This window comes from Carettochelys insculpta, chromosome 4 (assembly GCF_033958435.1).
Source record: "Carettochelys insculpta isolate YL-2023 chromosome 4, ASM3395843v1, whole genome shotgun sequence".
Lineage (NCBI taxonomy): Eukaryota > Metazoa > Chordata > Testudines > Carettochelyidae > Carettochelys > Carettochelys insculpta.
In genome coordinates this window covers 127118066-127141791 of record NC_134140.1, presented here as the reverse complement: position 1 = coordinate 127141791, position 23726 = coordinate 127118066, and the positions used below count along the sequence as shown (strand labels likewise).

General features: G+C 43.3%; 1 protein-coding gene across 4 annotated transcripts in view; it reads left to right on the top strand.

Moving 5' to 3' along the window:
- FRAS1 (Fraser extracellular matrix complex subunit 1) overlaps positions 1 to 23726 on the top strand; it is a 310675-nt gene that overhangs the window by 4705 nt on the left and 282244 nt on the right. For all 4 annotated transcript variants that reach the window (XM_074993758.1, XM_074993759.1, XM_074993760.1 and 1 more), the window contains exon 2: positions 5267 to 5298. In XM_074993758.1, coding sequence (XP_074849859.1) covers positions 5267 to 5298 — 32 coding nt within the window. The remainder of the gene's footprint in view (positions 1 to 5266; positions 5299 to 23726) is intronic.

Below are 23726 nucleotides of genomic sequence, written 5' to 3'. Positions count from 1 at the left end.
ATACATCAAAGTATTTTGAAACTGCATGCTATTTAGAGTAACTTGGTATAGACACTTTGGCGGCACATTGCCATATTAGTGAGAAAGTTTAGGCGTAAAGGAACATCAGTGAGAAATCACCAAAAGAAGTGTATGAAATATGGCCATTTGGGTCAAATTCTGTTCTCAGGTAGGAGTGATTTTGGTGGGGATCACCTGGGCACATCTGTGGATGGAATGTGACCCATTGTAAGTAGTATGATATAAGAACTGGAATTTGAGTGAACTTTTAAAGTTGTAGCCCGTGTCTACACTTGCATTCTTCTTTTGAAAGAGACATGCAAATGAGAGAAATCAAAAATGCAAATGAGGTGCAGATTTGCCTATCTGGCACCTCATTTCATATGCTTTTGAAAGAAGAAATGCAGTACAGACGCAGCTCTTTTGAAAGCAAACCCCCTCTTCAGAAGAACCCTTCTTTCCATAAGAAGTGGGGTAGGTCCTGGGAATGGGGTTCTGCAAAATTCTTTTGAGTTTAAAAGGGTTCAGTGGCCAAATACAGTTGGGAAACACTGCGCTAGAGTAATGCCTCTCTATTCCATTGTGGCTATGCAAAAGGAATGTGTAAATGGAATCATGTAACTTGCACCTGTTACCAGAGTGATTGTACAGAGATCTGAATGTACCTGAGAATCAAATCCAGTGTCTTGCGGTTAGGTCCAGCACTATAAAAGAGGTTCTTTCAAAGAGGAAGTTTACTTTCAAAAGAGCCGCATCTACATTGCTTTTCTTCTTTTGAAAGAAGAATATGCAAATAAGGCACCAGATATGTAAATCTGCACTTCATTTGCATTTTCAATTTCCCTCATTTGCATGCCTCTTTCAAAAGAGGAATGCAAGTGTAGATACAGCCATAATGGTTTGGGTGTATTATTTGTATGTTTTTACTGTGCCTTCAGTTTATTTCAGAGGGAGCCAAGCACACCAGTCCAACAACAGTTTCTCGCTTTAAGTGCAAGAGCTTTTGAAGAGAGAACTAGAATCTTGCCACATTCACTTAAGGTCTCATAAAAATTAATTAGAATCATAGGCCATTTCTACACAGGCCACTTTCTTTGAAAGTGGCATGGTAATACACGGCCTCTGGGGGTCTTCTGGAAGGAAGTCCTTCTTCCCAATTTTTGGGAAGAAGGGACCTCCAGAAGAAGACTTCCTTCCGGAAGACCCCCCCGGGGGCTGCGCTTCTAAATGGCATTTTGGAGTCTGTAAGAATGGTCTTCTGGACTCCAAATCATGTGACCTTATGCTAATAAGGCATGGGGAATTTGCATCCGTGCCTCATTAGCATATTTCAGGCCGTATATTAGCATGCCACTTTAGAAGAAAGTGGCCTATGTAGAAATGGCCATAGGGCTGGAAGAGACCTCAGGAGGTCATGTCCAACTCCCTGCTCACAGCATGACCAATCCCAACTAAATCATCCCAGTCAGGACCTTGTCAAGCTGGGATTTAAAAACCTCTAGGGATGGAGAGTCCACCACCTCTCTAGGTAACACATTCCAGTGCTTCACCACCCTCCTGGTGAAACAGTTTTTCCTAATATCCAATTTAGACCTCTCCCACTGCAACTTGAGACCATTGCTCCTTGTTCTGCTATCTGTCTCCACTGAAAACAGCCTCTCTCCATCCTCTTTATAATCACCCTTCAGGTAGTTGAAGGCTGCTAACAAATCCCGCCCCCCACTCTTCTCTAATTAATATCTCTGGTCTGTCCGGCTAAACTACCCTCTCTTGCTTCTGGAACATTCTAGTCTTTTAGTTTCTGTTTCTCAGCAGACTAACAAGTAACATGCAAAGAACTGGAAAGGATTCTTTTTGTTCTGTGCTTTTGTGCTGGTGGTCCTTAGCCAGGCAGAGCAGAGGAATTAAGACACTGTCTTAAATACAGAGAGACAATATATAGGAAAGGATGGAAACAGCATAGAGGGGAACAGTGGAGTGGATCTGAAAGAAGATGGGAAGACATTATTCAGCACACAGCTTCCTATATTCCCCCAGACTTTTGCCACAGAAAAACTGTCACAGTTTCTGGGGTAAGAGAGACCCTATGTGGGAATATTTTGAAGCAAATCATTCCCCGGCTGAGAAAGGAAAACATTTCAAGTGTTAGCAGTGCAAGAAGGAAGTTGTAGGGCCCAGTTGCAAGAATGAAATGGTTAGTAACTTAAATAATTAACTTTGTAATGCATCATTTCAAGACTCTCTCCGTGCCCTTTAGTGTAAGCGTGATTTGACAAGCAAATGCCCAACTTGTTTGCTGTGTTGGGTGTTGCTAGAAAAAGAAGTTCAGCGGAGCTAATCCTTACGGCTTGTTTCATAAGTTAACTAAGTTTAGAATCTCTCACTCTCGCTTACAATACAGAAAGTTGCAGTTAGAGAAATCTAGAGTTGCCAGTTGCCACTGAGTGCCATTTACTTATTTTATATTACATAACATATGCCTCTTATTTTGGAACACCATGGCCACAGACCATAATGGTGATGCCATATGTCTATTCCCTATTTTATATCAGTATACCTTAAGCTTTCCAAGTGAACCTCATTCTATGCTTGTCTTCTCAAAGCATAAAGGTACCAGTGTGTTCAGTGGTGCTTACGCCAAAATTAAGGGCACTCTGTGAGCACAGTCGGTCTTAGCTTTTTTGTAACTTCAATAGAATTTTAGGGCTGGAAGAGACCTCAGGAGGTCATTGAGTCCAGCTCCCTGCCTAAAGCAAGATCAACCCCAACTAAACCATCCCCACCATGTCCTTGTCAAGCCGGGACTTAAAAACCTCTGGGGCTGGAGATTCCACCATCTTTCTAGGTAATGCATTCCAATGCTTCACCACCCTCCTGGTGAAATAGTTTCTCATAATATCCAACCTACACCTCTCCCTCTGTAACTTCAGACCATTGCTCCTTGTTTTGCCACCTGTCATCACTGAGAACAGTCTCTCTCCATCCTCTTGAGAGCCCCCCTTCAGGAAGCTGAAGGCTGCTATCAAATCGCCTTTCAGTCTTCTCTTCTGCCAGCTAAATAAGTCCAAATCCGTCAGCCTCTCCTCAGAGGTCATGTGCTCCAGCCCCTTAATCATTTTTGTTGCCCTCCACTAAACCTGCTCAAATGTGTCCACATCCTTTCTATACTGGGGGAGGGTGGGGGGCAGAACTGGATGCAATACTGCCTGACCAGTGCCAAAGTAGAGGAAAATAACGACTTCTCTAGATCTGCTGGAAAGGCTTCTCCTAATGCATCCTAATATGCCATTAGCCTTTTTGGCTGTAAGGGCACAGTGTTGGCTCATATCCAGCCTCTCATTCACTGTGATCCCCTGGTCCTTTTCTGCTGCACTGCTCCTTAGCCAGTCAGTCTGTCCCCAGCCTGTAGCAGTGCTTGGGATTCTTCCATACCAAGTGCAGGACTCTGAACTCCTCTTCGTTGAACCTCGTCAAATTTTTTTTGGCCCAGTCCTCCAATTGTCTAGGTTACTCTGGGCCCTGTCCCTGCTCTGCAATGTATCTACCTGACCCCATGGCTTAGAGTCATCTGCAAATTTGCTGAGGGTGCAATCCATCTCCTTCAGGTTTGATTTAAATCAGTGATTCTTTTGGTGATTTAAGTCATGATTTAAATTGCCTTTTATTTAAATCAATCCACCCTGCTTGCCAGGGGGCAGTGTCAAGCAGTATCTCAGACAGACCCCTATGCGCGATTGAGCAAGTCATTTGATGCCACCCCAGAGGCACTCTGCTTGGGAGGGTGAGACAACAGAATCTCTCAGACAGTACGTCACACATGACTATTTAAGGAACAGGGGCAATCGGTGATGTGGGACTGTATTTTGGATCAATGGTCCATTTCTTGGCTTATAGATATCTCAGAGCGGCATTCTCTGGTTCTGTGGTTCTCGGTGTATGGGCTGCTTGTGGCCCAATCAGCACGCAGCTGGGATGCATGTGACATCTTCTGGGCCATACTGGAAGTGTGTGTGTGTGTGTGTGTGTGTATATACATATATATAGTGTGAATATGGCCCACATATGTGCATATGCACCTCACTATGGTAAAGAGGTTGAAAACCACAGTCCTAGTTTGGCTGGGTCAGTTCTTTTATGCTCCCCGCACCCTGAACAACCATGTGACCCATCTTGCACTTGCTGGCAGATTAATTGACATGCCTCCTGTTGAGGGTTCTTGAGCTCCCCATCCTGCCTCAAGAGGGAGGAACATGCCAGCTGGTCAGGGCCTGCCCTCTCCATCTTCTTGAGGGTAGATGGAAGTGCTTGATGTCTCTGGATGCTGTTGCCTTGATAAAGTGGCTACATCCCTTTTCCACCTGCCAGTTCATTGTGCTGTCGGAGGCCATATGTAAGAAAAAGCGTAAAGGAGACGGCCTCAATATAGCTGAGTGCTGTGCGATTGAGCTGCTGCCTGGATTTTAAAGCGGCCAGTGCCCAAGAGGAGGGGATGAAGGAGGACCCAGGACTGAGTGGGGTTTTGGGTGGAGAAGGAGTGGTGGATTAATAGTTACCTCGTCAAACAGAAAAGGGACAGAAGCCATTAAGATAAAGCAGGTATCTTGGAATGTGAAATCTCACATACGTAACAGTTTTTCCTGTGCTCTAGTCGGTTGCTTTTTGTATGGTCATCCCTAAAATCCCCAGTACACAGTTTGTGCTGCATAATTTGCGTATCAGAGAGGCAGCCGTGTTAGTCTGTAGCTTCGAGAACAACAAGAAGTCTTGTGGCATCTTATCGACTAACAGATATTTTGGAGCATCAGCTTTCGTGGGCAAAGACCTGCTTCATCAGATGCATGAAGCGGGTCTTTGCCCACGAAAGCTGATGCTCCAAAATATCGGTTAGTCTGTAAGGTGCCACAAGACTTCTTATAATTCGCGTATCTTATTTTGAGTTTATTTTGAAATAGCACATTATTTTGACATTTAGCTGAAATAACCTATCTCGAGGCACCTGCAATGAGGTGTACTGGGCTGCCGAAATAGTGTGCCCGTTATTTCAAAAAAATATTTACAGGCACGTTATTTAGAAATATTGGGCACGTTTCATGGACACTGAGTAGCTATTATAGCTCTGCAGTGTAGCTGTAGCCCTAGTGAGTAACATTCAGGGGAATTATGGATGCTTAAATAATGCAAGATGAAGTCCTTTTAAAGCACTGGTTTATGGCTGAGTTTGTTGATAGCCGCTTCTTTCTAATCTACTTTGTTTTTGGTCCTACAGGTGCTTGCGTCTACCGAGGCTCATTCTTTGAGGTAGGTGAACCTTAATATGTTTCCTGGTGAGAGAGAGGTTAAAGGGCTGCACATATGCCTGAAGCAGTTTTGACTGTTCCCTAACGTCTGTGACAGTGATGCTTTCATTAACATACTATGGGGGTAAAATCCAGACCTTTGCTGAAAGCCACCACAAAATTCCTGTTGACGTCATTTGGGCTAGGCCTCTCTTGAGCAAGAACTTCATTTGTGCTGTGTTTTTTACGTAGTCTGACTCGGGGTTGTGCAAAACAAGGGAGGTTAATTGGTGGTGGTCTGCCTGTGTTTTAGGTATTTATTTTGATGCTTTGGTACCAGTGACAACCCTTTAACACTTTTGCTTCTGGAAAACTTTGTATTTATTGTGTGCTGTGACATTTCCTTTTTCAGACTAAAAATATGACTTTTGCATTTCTTGTGGAGACAAAACCATGATTCCTGTGGTTGATTCTCTCTTTTCTTGCGATGGCAGATAATCCACCTTAATCATTGAGCAGATACGTTGTGTATTTACAAATAGTGTTTCTTCCATACAGTACTTGGCTTTCTCACTGTGGTACTCAGAGTAAAAAGAAATGTACAAGAAGGTTGCTCCCAAAGTGCTTATGCAGAGGCCTGCTACCACAGTGAACCTACACAATGACTTGTAGAATAGTATGCATTGTATTTATTTATTAGATAGATTGGGTTATATGGTTTAATTCCCTTAAAACCCTGCTTCCAGCAAAGCTGTAGTTGGAATCTATAACTATTGTAGAACTTATAAAGTTCTAAAGGAGTTGGGTTCTTTTTGCCTTTCAACCTTGACACCGTCCCTTTTGAAAGTTCTCCCGTGAAAAACGGGAATGAAATGGAATTGATTTACATCACCATGCTTCTGGTGGATGGCTTGGTAAAAGGCTGCAGCAGATTGCGTTCATTTGTTTCCGTTAATAACACACTATGGAGCATCACAGTGTTTTAAAGGAGATTGAAAAGTCTGTCTACACTCCATCAGCTCTAATAAATGGCATGCCAGATTGTTCTCTTCTTCTCATTTTGTGTCAATAAAGACTGTAATATAATGAAACTAAGGGGATAGTAAATGAGATGGTAATTTGTGTCACCACATGCTGTTGCAGTGTGTGACATTAACAAATTGTTTTGGCTTTTGCGCTTGTCTAGATGGTAGACTTGATGTAGGTGCAGAATGAATGGGCGGTTATTTTTGTTTAAATTACAGACATTAATGGTCAGTTATGGAAACCCTTCCTTGCTTATAATATACAATTCCTTACTCAATATGTTGATGTCATTGAGACTGCTCATGGTGTAAGATAGTACTCCATCTTCATAAAAGTATTCAGAACTTAAAGCAGCTTTAACTAAAAAATGCTTCACTGGGGGTGGGGGAAAGTCTGACTTTTTGTTTGTGTTATTATTCTGCACCATAACTATCCAGGAAATGTAACAATGAAGATGGGTAAAAAAGAATATTAACACTGTAATGATGCAGGTATTTTTCAACATGTTAATACTTGTGGAAAAATACCAGGTTGAACTATAGGGCTAGTTATAACCAACTCAGGATGTGTGCTGAGAAGACCTGGCAACATTGGAATGGAAGTGGGAGAAAGACAAATTGTGGTCTGTTCTTCGGATCCGTTCAGAATCCTGGTTTGTTAAAAAGCATCGCCCTATTGTTTGTTGTTGCTTTCACAGCATGCAAAGTACTTTTTGAAAGCAGGTGGTGACATCAGTAACTTTCACATTCTGAGTGCTACTAAGGAGAAAAAATGTAAGACAATAACAGGAATAATTACTGAAGTCCTAACATCTGAACTTAAAAAGACAAGGGTGCACTAAGGATGGGAGAAAAGAATGAAACATACAAAGAAACATGATCAGGAGGATGACAGGCACCTGACTTGTTTCTTTGCTTGGTTGTTTAATCTGGCTGACCACCACTCTGATATCAGTGGAACTCCTCGCAGGCACAGGGATCTGCCTGGGCTTCCTTGAACATTGATGAAGCTATAAATGGATGCAGATCTCCTCCTGCCAAATTCCCCCTCTCTACCTTCTTCCACACATTGCCCTTGCTTATTTTCCTCCCATGTCAGTTTCCAAATCCCACTCCAGTGTCCTTATACACTTCCCTCCAGCGCTGATCTGTCTCTCCCCAAGCAGTTCACTCATGAAATAGGTGGGTGGATCAGGTACTCAGTTAATTTCTTGTAGGTAAGTATTGTGGCTTAAGTGGTCTCGAGGAGGCATTTAAAGAAGTGCATTGTAAAGAAACTGATTATTTTACTGTTGCTGTACCTGCAGCCTAAGCATCTCTGGCTGTGTACACAGCAGCTCCTGAAAACAGAAATGCTGGCAAAGAAAGCATTTGCGTAGGTCCCCCGCGCTCGAAAGGAAATGAAAGGAGCAACCAAATTACATTACAATTACAGTTCCTTCCTAACCTGGAAGTCTCATAGACAACAAAATTTTCCAGCCGTTTCCAAGCCCGAGGCTAATATTTGTAACAAATGGTAGCACTTGAGTTTGAAAAAAATAACTCTGCATTAAGGAGAGCGCCTCTGGAGAAGCTGCCATCTTTCGTTGATCTCTACATCGACCATTCTTATTTTAAGACTTCTATCTATAAGAGTCTCCGATGGCACTGTGTGCCTGAGACTAGCAAACACAACTTTTTTTAAATGGGCTGTCGTATGCATTAATAAACGTTGTCACTTGCAGCTTTTAAAGCTAAAGTGCTCTTTTATGAGCATTCACCAGACCCTACTGGGTGGGTGGGGAAAAAGGTGTAAAGTTTAAGTGGCTTTCTGGATGACAGTGGGAGTTCAAACTCAGTGCCCAGTTTACATTTCCATGGTCAGAGACCCAGCCCATGTCTCTATGAACTATTCCAGTTGATTTCAGTTACACGTATACAATACACTTGGAATTGAACAAATGACTATTTTGCACAAGTTCTGCAGCGATAGAAAAGTAGCACAAACCCTTTTCTTTATCAGTTGTTGTGAATTCCTCAGAAGGTTTCATTTTTTGTAACTTGATGAAAACCCTTTGTATATCAGTGGATTTACAATATTGTATTAGGCTCTTTGACTATGCAAAGCAGTGCAGTTTGATAAGCAATAACCAGAGGTAATATAGAGAAAGCATAAAGAGTGCTGTTTTCTTGACACCTTACACATAATTACAATAAAAAAATAAACACAGATCTGATAGCAGCAGATTCTATGGGAGCCCTGCTACAGTATATGGAATAAAAAGTATTTGCTATCTAAAAAGTGGCTGCTAATGAGAATTACCCATGCAAGAACTTGCAGTGGGAAGGGGAAATTCCCCGCTATGTGAGGTAATGAAACTTCTGTTAACTCCCTGTTGTAACTGTAGAAAGCTCCATGTCTCAACTTTTTAAAGTTAATAGACCTGGTCAGTGCTGCATCAATTAGCTGTATGTGGTATCTCAGTCCTGAAGATAAATTTACCTATAACAAATCTTAACCCCACCCCCAATGCCCCAATGAAGATAAACCATTGCAATTCAGTCTGTTATTGTTACTAACACTCCAAGAGAGAGTCTGTCAGCTCTGGACAGGGGACATTTGGTGAGCCAGATTCTGAACTGATATGTTGGTTTAAATCTGGAGCACCTCAACTGAACTCAGTGGGTTTGGTCTTACAGCCGAGGCTGTGGACTGATCTTCAGGAGATCTAGGCTCAGGTCTTGGATGTGCCACAGTCTTCCAATGTGAACCTGTGCCCTTTCAGTCTCAATTTCCATCCTTTCCCTCAAATCTTCAGCCTTCACGGAACGCCCAACTCTGCTTGTTCTCTGTACCTTGAATGTTGGTTTCCTAGTGCTGCTGTCTCTGTGATCGTCAAAGGCAGTGTTAGTGTCGGGAACCAGACTCACCTGAGACCCTCTCACCCACTCTGGTGCATGCTGTTGCTTACCTTCGCTGACAGGGCAATCTCATGTACCTTTTGTTGAAGTCAGTGGAGAACTGCTGGAAAATGTGGAGCACTTCCCGTGCCTTGGAAGTAATCTTTCTGCTGAAGATAAAATTGATAGAGATATCCAGCATTATCTGAGCCATGCAAGCTCTGCTTTTGATCACACAAGACAAAGGATCTTCAAGAACCGGGACATCTATCCCAAGACACAGCTCCTTGTATACTGTGCAGTGGTTGTGCCCAACGCTACTGTATACATTGGAAACCTGGACAACATGCAAGTGTCATTTAAAGGCATTTGAACAATATCATCAACGTTGCCCCAGGAGTATCCTAAATATCTTTTGGGAGGACAGGCACACGAATACTAGCATCCTGGAGGAGTCAAACCTGACCAGCATAGAAGCCATTATCATTCATCAGCAACTTTGTTGGACTGGTCATGTGGTTGAGAGGTCTGATCAGCGCATCCCAAAATTGGATTCTGTTTTCTGAGTTGAAGGAAGGACGGAGGAGTGTTGGAGGCCAGTAGAAGTGATATAAGGACATACTGAGGCACACATGAAAAAGTGCAGCATCGGTGTTGACACTTGGGAGATCGTTACCTGAGACTGTCCCCAGTGGAGAACAGTAATCCATGAGGGGGTGGTGCAATTTGAGAGATCCTACTGCAGTGCAAATGGGGAGAGGCGAAGAGGAAGAAAAGAGCATGAAAAACTGGCCTGTGCCCCTCCAATAGCTACCAATACCTGCACCTTCTGTGATAAGACCTGTGGCTCCAGAATCGGGCTGTTCAGCCATCAATGGACTCATGAATAGGCGAGTGACATGGAGACGTCTTACTTGTTATTGAGTGACTGCCAAGAAAAACCCACACCCTTGGAGGTGGGATGCGTACAGAATCAATATTCATCAAACAGCTCTGCGGTGCCGAAATAGCCGAGCACATTTGTGCTAGCTTGACAAATAACTGGTTTGGTTTTGGTTAGCAGTCAGTCCACTGCTGGACTGAAGCACCCTGTAATGGAAATCCTGGAATTGCTTAATGGGCTTATGGGTGTGTGTTCTGCAGTTTTCATCCTTGTGAAACAAACATGCCTGGAATATTTTATGGGTAGCGACAAAAATGCTGCTTAATTAAGTGTCTGAAACTGTGTTTGCAAGAGAGAGGCAGGGTTATTTACAAAAGTAGAGAATATCAGTCGAAGGCTGTAATTTTCCCCATCCCCACCCTATACTCTTGCTCATCTTGGACTTCTACTGTGTGGTAAAAGCATGTTTGATATTGTCTGGAATTTTACTGACTCTTTTCTTCTGAGGCTGTAATCAAGGTGAAGGGGCGGGAAGTGGGGCAGATGGAATTCAAAGCATATCACAAGCAAAACAGGAAGAGGCTGACTATTTATTATTCCTTTTGAAGACAATGAGGCCTCTTTTAGGTACAACAGCTGGGAAAGTGACCTTAATTACTTGGAGATGGCGTAGACAGGAGGGAGAGTGAGAGCTGAGGTTGATTTGAAGAACAATGTGAATGTCCATGGAAGGAAAGAATCAGGTTTAAAACAGTTTCTGCTTAGTAATTATAACGTGACAAAAGGAGTGTAAGGTTCAGTTTTTTGTGCTCTGCATTTGTTTGGGAGAGATCATAATGTAACTGGTAACCAGATAATGGTGGTAGACTCTGATTGTGTATACACAGTGCTTCAAGAACAAGTTATTGATTACTTATATTGCAGTAGCACCTAGAAGACTGAGCCAAGAAGGGTGGGCCTCTTTGGACCAGCAGTCATGCAAACACATATCAAAAGACAACGTTCCCTGAAGAGCTTATGGTCTAAACTGCCAAGACTGACAGGCAGGCTGTGGAAGAAGAGAAGATTGTTATTCCCCATTTTACCGATTGCAAAGTGAAGCCCAGAGAAATTAAGTGGCAGGCCCCTGGACACAGAGAAAGACAGAGTGGGGGATTGAACCAAGATCTCTTGAGTCCTCATGCAGTGTTTTTTAACCACATGCTTTCTCTGTGGGACGTGCATTTGACTCTGCAACCCTGGTTAGTGTTATAGGAGTTCTGCATATGTGTTGAGTCTACAAGGAATGGACTTTCTAATTCCATTTTAATTTCTTTAACTAGTCATTTGGATCATTTTCTAAACCAGAACTTTGTATGATCCTCAGATCATCTGGTGATCAAATGCCAAAATCTGTACTGCTGCTTAATGAAGCCAGGGACACATACAGGACATCGTACTGAAACATTGATTTGGTGTCATTAGAACAGAGCAGGTTTATCTATTGAAAACAATTATGCCTCTGAAAGATCTGGTCATTGTCACCTTTACTGCATAGCATGGCTCTCTTGTATAGATTTATGTGAGGCTGGGATATAGACTTTAGTGCCAGTGAATATAGAACACAGTCTGGAGAGTTAATTACAAAGCATGCAAGAAAAGGGTAATGAACCTACAGCCAGGAAGCCGACAGAACACTCAAATACATAACTGTGCAGCCACACTGCAGGAACACAGTTTTGTGTGTGCAGTTTAAGAGAGTGAGAGCTCTGATCTAGCTGTTGTGTTTTATGTGCTATTTATTGTTTACAGTGTATGAAAGATAAAGCTGAAGCAATGCAGGTAACGGCTGAGGGATTGTGAACTTGGAGGAAAGATTACTAAGTGGAAAGAGTAGGTGTGACAGCAGAATTTACACCAGGGACAGTGTTGCATTTGTTTCAGCAGGGGTGCGTGTGTGTGTGTGTGTGTGTGTCTGTGTTTTGTCTGACAGCAGCTTTTCATACCGGTGTGTCATTCAACTATGGCATGTTCAACCTGTGCCTACAAATCTAAATCTGTGTTTATGTTTACCAAGTGCCTTGTTCTATGGAGCCATTTCAGTGCTGGGTGTAAGCTGGATCTAAATGAGGTTGGCGTTGCAGAGAACTAATTCCTCCAGCAGAAATGGCAGATGGTGAACAGCAAGCAACTGTAGGCAGGAGCAGGAAAGAAAAGAGCTGCTTGACTCAGTTTCTGGAGTTGAACTCCAGGGATGGTTCCCACCCTCAGATCTGTCTTGAGCATTGATAATTAATATAACCCTGAGTTTACTATAGCACTGTAAGGGCACATGGTGCATCACAGAAATGGTCCTCTCTGGTACAGATCCTTGGCCATACTGGAAAGCAGCAGTCGGCCCGTGGTGCTGACTCTGTGGGTGCTCCAGGATTCAAGTGCCCACAAAAAAGGGGCTGCTCAGAATCATAGGATCAGATTAATCTTTTTGTGGGCCCTTCCGTTCATGCTGCATCAGGAGGCCGTGCCCATTGCTTGCTGAAGTGGGAAGGGAGTGGAGAGGAGCACCCACTGGCCAAAAAACCAAAACCAACAAAACCCAGCACATACAAAAGCGGCCAGGAACTCACTCCTCTGGCCCGTGGAGGGTTCCTCAATGAAGAGGAACCCTCTTGTGTAGGGATCCCAGCTCCTCATGTTCTCTGCTTGCGCTGGAGGCATCTTTACTCAGAGAAGTGAGCTGACAGCTGGCTAGTCCTTGGATCTGGAGGAGGGAAGTAAAAACGATTTAGCTGCGTTTCCTGCTCCGCTGCCTCACCCATTGCCAGAGGTGGCATAGAACGGTGTTTCTTAACCTGTGTTCCACAGAACACTGGTGTTGCGTGAGCAACTCGCAGGTGTGCCCTGAGTGTTTGGAAAAATAACTCAAAGTTTAACAGTAAGGCTCTATTTTCTGTCATTAAAACCAGATCCAGTGTTACTTCGTTGCTAGGATACCTGATTAAATGACTTCATTTTGTTTTTGTTGTATATGTTGCTGTTTTTGTGTTTTGGGGTTTTTTTTATTTTTGATCTAACAACAATTTTTTTTTGAAGAAAACTTTCATAGGTGTTCTGCATAAAAAATATGATTGTTTGGTGATCTGTGGTCTCAAAAAGTTTAAGAAACACTGACTTATTTGCAGCCCAGGTTCTGGCCCAGGGTATTTTGCTCAAAGAGCTTAGAAGGGAGGGAAGGGGGCAGTGTTCCCTCTAAGTTTTTCCATCCATGGGCAGAATAAATTTTATGTGCACGGAGGCATGTGTGGATGTGAACCACCAATAGAAACACCCGCTGCCAGCTGGGGGTGCTTTGCTAATCAGCTGGGCGGTACCTGAATCTCTCCTGGGCAGCTGTCCAAGCACTCAGCCTACAGGAAACACTAGGAAGGGGTTACATCAAATGTAGATGATGTGCAACAAAACCAAACAAAATCACCCATTGTCTGTGTGACTTTTTGAAAACTGGGCAGGAGGAGTAAAAGTCAGTTGAATGGAGATAAGGGGACCCACAGGACAGACTGTGATCGGGGGCAGGGTTCTTGAAAAGTGTGGTTCTGCTTTGGAAGGTGATTGTGTAAGAATGGGACCTGTTTCTGCACCAGACATGCTCCTTGTTTGTATCCGACAAATACATCACCCACAGAGTTGTGATCCAAATTCCAACTGCAGATCTGGTTACGGCCTTCAGATACCCCTGTGCCACCCCACTGAAGATGAACAAGATAAAATAGGTATGAGAGAAGTCACAGGTGTAACCACGGGCAGAATTTGGCTTGGAGACGCTATTACTGGTGCTGATAAGTGACCAGGAACGAGCATGTATTTCAGATTCCAGGTTGACTTTGTAGGGCTCACAATTACAAACAAAGCCAAACAAACCCACGTAAAGCGAGCCCAAGTGATGTAGAAACGAGTGTGGCATGGTAAACATGGCGTGCTGGCTGCCATTTGCACAGGAGTCATTTTCAGAGTAAATCTGGCTGACCTACACATTCAGCTGGGCCGTTTACCACTGTGGTTGCATCAGCTGTAGTGGACAATGTCGAGCTATCGATTCCATCCTGGAGCCATTGAAGTCAGTGGGAGTACTGCCATTGAGTTTACAGCATGCAGGAGTGCTAGTTCTAGAATTCTGGGGTGGGCCATCAGTGGGTGTGTGATGACTTGGCTTCATTGACATCATTGGAAGGATACTGATATATATTAGTTGAGGTCCATAGCGTTGCCAGCTTTCCCAACTGAACAGACTGCAGGTCACTTGCAGCACTGGTGTCTGGTTTGCCCTGTCAGGAAAGCTGGCAACCCTAGAGCCCTCAACTTGAGGATAAGGCTGTGGTCTTAAAAGCTGGTCCTCTCCTGGCTTGGAAGTGATGAAACATGTCCCTAGAACTAAGAGGATCACTCAAATCAACCCAGACAGATTGCCAGAAACATTTCTGTGTCTGAAATTGTTGCCAGCCACAATTAGCTTTGTCAGAGGCTACATCTGCATGAGGGGGTTTTGTCGACAAAACTGGCATTCTGTCAACAAAACCCACGGAGTGTCCATGCTAAAAATAACAAGAAGTCTTGTGGCACCTTGTAGACTAACAGATATTTTGGAGCATAAGCTTTCATGGGCAAAGACCCGCTTCATCAGATGCATGAGTCATGCATGCATCACTCATGTATCTGATGCAGCGGGTCTTTGCCTACGAAAGATTGTGCTCCAAAATATCTGTTAGTCTGTAAGGTGCCACAAGACTGCTTGTTGTTCTCAAAGCTACAGACTAACACGGCTACCTCTCTGATACATGCTAAAAATGCATTCTGTCAACCTACTATCGACAGAACTCGGCATTTCTATTGACAGTTTTCTGCCTCTCCCCCATGAGGCAGGATGCCTTTCTTGACAGAATCTGTTGACAAAAAAGCTGTGTGGATGCTCCAGCGTGCCCTCTCTCGACAGACAGGGCTTCTGGGTCACTGGGCAGCCCTGTCTGCTGTGCTTCTGGTTAGCTGCTCTGTGCAGAGAGCGGCTGGGCGGTCTGGCCGCTCTCTGTTAACAGAGTGGATCAGCAGAGCGATCCGCTTTCGTGTTGGCCACAATCTGTCAACAGAAGTTTCATCGGAAGATATCTTCCAAGAGGAGGTTCTGGTGACAGATTGCTGTGGTGTAGACATAACCATAAAGTTTTGTGTCTATAAAAGACTATTGTGAGCTGAAAAGAGAATATTACAGGTGTTTCCTATCTTGTCCACTGAAGCAAACCAGGGCTTTTAACTAATGTGTTTGTGCTTTGACAACTTTTCAAAGCCCGAGCCAGTGATAAATTGAATAAGGGCAGAGTTATTTGAATATTTGCAGCTGAATACAACATTCCACATCTCACCTGATTTAGTTAGCTGCTCACTTAAATATCAAGGGTCAATTTATGTTTGTGCTTTCCCTCTGAGATGAAAGCTTCCATGGTTTGACCTTTATGGTATTTAAAAACAGCTTGGATTTTGTCTCTTTGCTTGTCGTTGGGAGAACTGGTGATAGCAGAGCTAATGCAGCTGCTTGGTTTGTTATAAAGAAAAAGTACCAGTTGAACCTCTCTAATCCAGAACTTCCTCATCTGGCAACATCTGTAATTTGGCATGATTTTTTTGGCTGGATGACCGCTTATAAGAGTGGTCAAGTTTCCTGTGGTCCCATATATTTTTGTTTCCAGCCACCAGTCCTGGCTCCGTGTTCTGTTCTGTAATTTAGCTGTATTATCCCCTAAATGTTTTCTAAGAGCCCACTAAGTAGTGGAAGAGTTAGTAATGCTACTATAGGGCTGGGTCTGCACTGAAGAGTTTTGTCGACAGAAGGGGCCTCAGGGAGCATCTAAACACTCAAAGTATTCTGTCGACAGCATCTCAACAGAACTCTGCATTTTCCTCGACAGTATTATCCCTCAAAAATATGAGGCATAACAATCTCTGGACAACAGACTGTCGACAAAAGGGCAGTGTAAACACTTCTGTCGACAGAGCTAGTTGTATGTAGATGCAATCTGTTGACAGAGGTTCTGTCAAGATTACCCTGTCAACAGTAACTTGCTGTCGACAGATGCTTCTAGTGTAGGCATAGCCCTAGATAATATTGACCTCCCATGGTCCGGCAAATTCTCTCGTCCAGCACCAGTCAGGTCCTGATGGTGCAGGGTTAGAGAGGTTCAATCTGTAGCAGAATTCTTTGGCTTGTTGCACTTTTTTAATAGGAGGGTAGCTAGGATGTGCCAGTTGAGCAGAGGGAGCTCTCAGGTTGTAATTAAAATAAATCATTTTGGGGGGGATGGGGGCATGGATTCTGACAGAATCTGTTCCTAGATCTCTCTGTCTTTGTCCTTGCTTATAAAGAATAGTTTTCAGTCTCTTGGGGGAAAGGGGTAACGGTGGTGATGGTAATGAAAGACAAGCGTATGAGCCCTGGAGGCAGGCTCAGTGGAAGGCAGAGTGTGATAAATGACATTTATCTCTGATGGTGTTCCAGGCAGAGGGAGGTGAATATAGCTGAGCAACATGAAGTAAACCCTTTGTTTCCTTCCTTCATTCAATTGGGGTTATTTCTGCAGGAGCAGCTCTTGGTAGTCTGCCATACTTATGTGGCTGCCTTTATAAACGTTCCTTTTACATTTTTTTTCCTAGCAATATTTGACCAATGGTGAAAATGTGCTTTCCTGCTCAGAAGAAATAGAAGAGAACCTGTTTTGTGTGAAAATAGCTTTAGTTAAAATTTCGAATCTTTAGAAGACGCAGCCAGCTCTTGGAAATGGTTAAAAAAGTCAGTAAGAAATTATTTAAAAAAGTGTAGAATTTCAACCACCATAGTTTTTCAGACTATTGTAAACAAGTATCTTTCCCAGCCTGGTGTACAAATACAGTCCCCTTTACAATAGGACGTCCAAGCATAACTGCTTGTTGGAGGTTTAGTTTTAGCAACTAACGAAACACTGACATAACAAAGATGAACTCAAATCTCCACAGGTTTTTTTGCTCAAAGCGTTCGTCCCCCAGGGCTCCTTAGCCCATTCTGTAGATGTTCTCCTCCAAAACCAACTCTGTTTACTCTGAAATGGAGTAAAGAGTCATCCACTTTGGAGTCAGCAATAACATCCGCGTAGCTCTTTCCTGGCAGGATCAATACCTCCTAATAGGATGTGGGTATTGCAACCAAATAATGTCAGGCTATTTTTGGCACTCACTGTGTATCCCAAAAATTCAAGCTTAAAGAATGTTACACCTGCCTAGAAACACATTGTCATTTAATGCTGTAGTCGTTAGACCTCATTGGTATTTACATATGCAGATCTTGATGCTGGATGAGAGAATTTGCCAGACCATGGGAGCTCAGTATTGTCTAGTTTGTTACCAACACTTCCACTGCTTACTAGGCTCTTAGAAGATATTTAGGGTTAAATAACAGCACAGAACAGTGAGAGCCAGGACTCACAGCAGTAAACAGACTTTGAGACCGTGGGAAACTTGGCCATACCCATGGTAAGTGGTTGTCTGGCTGATGTTGCCTGATGGAAGAGTTCTGGATTAGAGAGGTTCAGCCTGTAAATATTGTGTTAAACAGAATACCACTGGATGCCTTGATGGTGCTTTAAGTAGTTTAATTTATTATAATCTTGTTTCAGTAACATCCCTCAAAGTGAAGATGTGAGATATGTCAGGAAATCCTGTACATAAGGAACCCGATTCTCCATTGCCTTGTGCTTGTGTAATCGTTTGCACCTGTCCAATGGGGGTATAAAAACCCAACCAGAACAGAATTATCTTCTCTCCCAGATGGCTGTGCTTTACGTACCTCTTAGCTGAAGAAAAATCAGGCCCACGGTAGGTATTTGCTTGAACTGTGTGCGAGTTGGGGTGATTACTGTAACAATGCTATCGCATTAAATCTCAAGAAAAACCTCCTAATTGTAAGAACAGGAGGACAATGGAGCAGATTGCTTGGGGAAATCATGGAAGTGCCTTTGCTGGAGGTTTTGAAAAGCTAACCCTTTGACTAGCCCTCTGTCTTGAATGGCTGAGACACAACAAATCCTGCATTTTAGCAGACAGCTAGACTAAAAACTATATGACTCTTGTGATCCATTCTAATCCAATGATTCCATGAGTTTAGGACAATGAATGTAGTTCAGAAGAGTGAGAGAAGATTTTTTTTCTTCTGTTTTTGATGGTACAAAGTAAAGGAATCTTGGGAATAAAATCAATGTTATTCTCAGATAATATAGTACAATCTCATCTATTCTTCAGAAGAGAATTACTTCTTTCTTAATGGCTCAAGGCATGCATTTTAATGTCTCAGTTCTGTTTTTGTATTGTAAGAGATTGCATCCCAGAAAAAGACTTATCTCGTGCCACTTCCCCCCCTACCCATGGGCTTAGCATGTGATACATAAATGCCTGAATCTCTTTTAGTGCCCTAGTGCTCCTTATCAGCAACAGCCCTAAAACCAATTCATTCATATACTGCAAAATACAAGTCATTCCCAAAGCACTGGAACTTTTACATATTACAAGAGTTCTTAGAATGCAGGATACAAGGCAGACTTCATATGACTAGGGCGTCAATTTAGCTTCTGCAGCTGAAGTAAGTTGTGGTGCGCAGACCTTTGCACTATGATTTATTGACTTTGTACAGTTGCATGATACAACCTTACCCCACCTAGCTTTTTTTGTCCTTCATAATCAAGAAGGCCCTGTGAAAAGCTTGTTATCCACCCTATGTCGATAGCAAAATGAGGACAGGGAAAAATCTTTCTTTGTATGATTAACTACTTAGGACCTGATGCAAGCCCCTTGAAGCTGATGTGGACCATTGACTTCTTTGGACTTTGGATCAGGACTGTCTCGCTGGGTTGCTTGTGGGTTACTGTTTTAATTAGTTGCTTGTCAGAAATAAATAGGAGCCAGAATGAAAAGGAGAATACATGTAAACGTGTACAAACCCCCCATGTTTTTACTCCCCTGCTGGAGAGTTTCAATCCAGAAGCCAAAAGCAGACTCTTGGCTCTCATCTCAGGGGTGTATATTTATTGGATTCATGAGGTTTATGTCAGGAGCTCCTTAAACATTGACCTGAGGGTACATTTGTGCATGGAAAAAGACAATTAGAAACAGTGATTGTGACACTGGTACTTTCCTATGCTCCCTTTCTGATTGCGTCTGCATTGTTGACATGTGGACACTTAGATTATAGCTACACGGCAGGAGCTATTTTAGGATACTGCGGGTTCCCAAAATAGCTACCCTGCAGCTATGCAACATGTCTGTCATTTTGAAATACTTTTTGAAATAACGAGCACGCTATTTTGACATGCCTGTACATCTCATCGCAAGAGCAGTAAGGGATGCCTGGAAATAAAGCTTTATTTCGACATGTGATGCCTATTTTGAAATTGACTCAAAATATGAGATGCAATTTTCACAGCTTATTTCACGTTTAGGCTGTCACGTAGACGTAGCTTTACTGAAATATGTAACTTGTACAAAAAGCTTGTTAATGTATGATGTGCCTTGACTCCCTTTTTGGCCATCCGAAGGAGATTGCTTCTTAACATTGTCCAAGGTAGGGCCTCATGTGGCTCCAAGAACATCAGTATCGTTTGTCTGTTCGTATTTTATTTGAAATTGTGAGTGTCTCTTACAAGCCCCAAACCGATTTCTCCCTCCTCTTGCTGTGGATGTGTCTTGGGTGGGCGTGAGCACCTTGAAGGCTGTGATGCTGGATATTAGTTACTGACTCATCTTAGACAACAAGTTAGATTCACAAAGAAACTCAAGTGTGGTTTCCAAGCCTCCTGGCACCCTCCTGGGAGCTCAGTGGGTGGGTTAAAGGTCATTCTGAATATCTCCCCGCCTCCCCCAGCTCAGGTCTTGTTTCTGCCAAACTCTGCTGTATAGTACCCAGTGACAAGTGCCCCAAACTGACCCCAGCTCCCCATCTGCCAGCTGCTGGCGCCCTCACAACACACAAACTAGGGAAAGACGGGCTTTCCTCTGCCTAACTCACATGCAGAGACAGATCCACTCAGCACACTCCGACCTCATCTGTTATGTTGGGCCCCTCTCTTATAGCTCTTATCCCGAAGGCTAGTGCACTCAGCAGGATTATGGGAGGACATCCTCACTCAATCATAAAGCCTAAGGGAGAAGGGATTTGACCAGTGGTCTACCAGTTCTTGGGGGAAGAAGGGGTGTCTTAGCCACTGACCCATTGGGTGTTCTGCAGTGCGCATGTGTGTGTATGTGTGCGCCAGGGGAATCCCTCTGCCTCTGACACTGAAGTTGTTCCACTGTGGGTAGCTAATGTCCCCACAACTTCCATTGCAATGTGTATGTCCTGCAGTCACATCTCCCACCTCAGAATGCAGCAGTGAGGTTTCAGACAGCAGGGGGACAGGCTGCCCTACGGTTGAGCTGTGCATGTGAGTGGGCTCATCCTTGGGGGTAGGGAAAGGATCTGGAGGGTTTTCAGCAGGAGGGTTGAGCTAAGAGTCAATAGATCTGTCCTTTCCTTTTCTTCTGTCTCTAGGTCCCACAGTCATTTGTATTGGACCAATTTTTTATTTGCCCTTCCATTTACTCTGAGTGCTTTTAAACAACACTGTACAGCTAGCAGAAGTATTCGCTGTAATTCAGCATTCATCCGTCCTTTCATAGAAACTTTTAACGAGTTCACAGCATGAAATGTTTCTTTTTTCTCCGCTAGGTCTGTTGACTTTGATTTATATTTTTTCCCCTTCTTTCCTAATCTTCATCTAACACCCACGAGATTTCAGATCTCTTTTTATATTTGTGATAGTATGTTGTTAAATGTTGCAGCAGCAATAACAGGAACTAGTCTTTCTGTTCAGTTGTACTCTACTAAAGCTATTTCCACTGCTGAAACCTGCCTTTGCAGGTGGTACATGCCATAGAGCGAAATGGAGCCAGATCCGCAGTTGGCGTAAAGAGGCACAGCATTAGAGAGCTGCCAGTTTACATCAGATGTGGCTCTGATCCAAACTGTACAACTTCTATGGCTGAAATCAAGTACCAAGTCAGTGTCCTTGGGGTACAGAACAGGGTTGGCCACATAGAAAATCTGTTTTCAACTCTACTGGTACGACTGCCAATAGGCCATGCAATTAGGAACAACATGTGGTTGTCGATAAAACTTCTAAGGATTACTCCCATCCCACTTCCATCATCAATTATGATAACAGTGTTATTCACAACTGAAAATAATACAAAGTATTCTTTGGTACTGTGTAGCAAAACACTTTTGAAAGTATCAGTCATAGCTCCTGGGGTGAAGAATGGCTCAGTGGTCCAAGCATTGGCCTCCTAAGCCCAGGGTTCTGAGCTCAATCCGTGAGGTGGCTATTTAGGAGTCTAGGACAATAAGTTTAAAAAAAAATCCACCAGAGTGGTAATAGGTCATTCTGTTAGTGTGGGGGACTGGACTCAATAAATGCTATGGGGGTATACCATCTCCCATTAAAAAAAGTTATTTTGGTCTAGTGTAGACCGTACATCCTGGAGGTCACCTTGAAACTTGCGTGCAAGGCAGTGTTGTTCAGGAGATTGTCTGGAACTGGGAATGAGAAGACTCGTGTCCCAACATGGAGGAGATGGGTGCAACCGAGTGAGAATTTGGCCCTGTATCTTTGAACTATTGTCATGAGTTCCATCTGATGGGGCCAGTGTGTCACAATGATACTAAGTGCACTGCAGATGGAGTATTCTGTTGTTTTTGTGAATCATTTATATACTTAGCACACAGCTAATTTTAGAGGATTTTGACCATGTCCTAAATTTACTCAAGGACGCAATTTTAGCAAGTGACTAACTTTGTTTTTATGAGTGTTTCAGACACCTCCCATTGCCTTGCAAAATGGCCTCTCACTCCCTGGCTGTGTCTACACTGACAAAAAACTTGGAAATGGCCATGCAAATGGCCATTTTGAAGATCAGTAATGAACATAAGAACATAAGAATGGCCATACTGGGTCAGACCAAAGGTCCATCCAGCCCAGCATCCCATCTGCCGACGGTGGCCAATGCCAGGTGCCCCAGAGAAGGAGAACAGAAGACAATGATCAAGTGATTTATCTCCTGCCATCCATCTCCTGCCCTTGTTCTGATGGCTAGGGCACCATACTTTATCCCTGGCTAATAGCCATTTATGGACCTAACCTGCAAAAATTTATCAAGCTCTTTTTTAAACCCTAATAGAGTCCTGGCCTTCACAGCCTCCTCGGGCAAGGAGTTCCACAGGTTGACTGTGCGCTGTGTGAAGAAAAATTTCCTTTTATTAGTTTTGAACCTACTACCCATCAATTTCATTTGGTGTCCCCTAGTTCTTGTATTATGGGAAAAGGTAAATAATTTTCCTATATTCACTTTCTCCACACCATTCCTGATTTTATATACCTCTATCATATCGCCCCTCAATCGCCTCTTTTCCAAACTGAAAAGTCCCAGTCTCTCTAGCCTCTCCCCATATGGGACCCGTTCCAAGCCCCTAATCATCTTAGTCGCCCTTTTCTGAACCTTTTCTAATGCCAATATATCTTTTTTGAGGTGAGGAGACCACATCTGCACGCAGTACTCAAGATGTGGGCGTACCATAGTTTTATATAGGGGAAGTCTGATATCTTTTGTCTTATTATCGATCCCTTTTTTAATAATTCCTAACATCCTATTTGCTTTACTAACTGCCGCTGCACACTGCGTGGATGTCTTCAGAGAACTATCCACTATAACTCCAAGACCCCTTTCCTGATCTGTCGTAGCTAAATTTGACCCCATCATGTAGTACGTGTAATTTGGGTTATTTTTTTTTCCAACATGCATCACCTTACACTTACCCACGTTAAATTTCATTTGCCATTTTGCTGCCCATGCTGCCCATGCCACTGGCTGTGGCTCTTCAAAAATGCCATGTTTCGCTCCCGTGTGGCTCGTCCAGACAGAGCTCCTTTTCGAAAGGACCCCGCCAACTTCGAAATCCCTGTGTTCCTATCCGTGGCCAGCGGCATGCTAATGAGGCACTGAATATGCATTTCAGCACCTCATTAGTAATCTTCAAAATGGCCATTTGCATGGCCATTTTGAAGTTTTTTGTCAGTGTAGACGGAGCCCCTGTGATATTCTGTAAATATCAGAAATCTTCAGCTGGACTATAATTCTGCAAACGTCTTTTCTAATGATTGACTCTCCCGTTACTGTTACCTGTTTCTTCCTAACCATTGGCATCCTCTGGGGGGAGGGTCCCAACTATGGAATCGCATACTTCTGCTCCACTTGGAAGTGGGAACAGGACTGGGGCTTTAGTGCAGATGTGTGCAAGTTTCTTTTTCACCTTCTGCTAGTGTGTAAACTGTGCAGTATCTCTTTGCCTGTCTGGACAAATCCCATTGCCTGTATCTAAGCCCAGGTAATCTTGGACTTTGAGCTTTCTTTTATTCTTTTTCCCCAAAGGCTGCCTATGAAGAGAGGAATCTTAAAAAGATATCTTTGACCCTGCGAAGTACTGTAAGTTTGAAAATTGCAACAGTTTGCTCTTTCGCTGGAGGAAAAGAAATCTTGCCTGTTGAACGTGACCAAAGTGGGTTAAAGGGAGGAAAAACCCCTCCA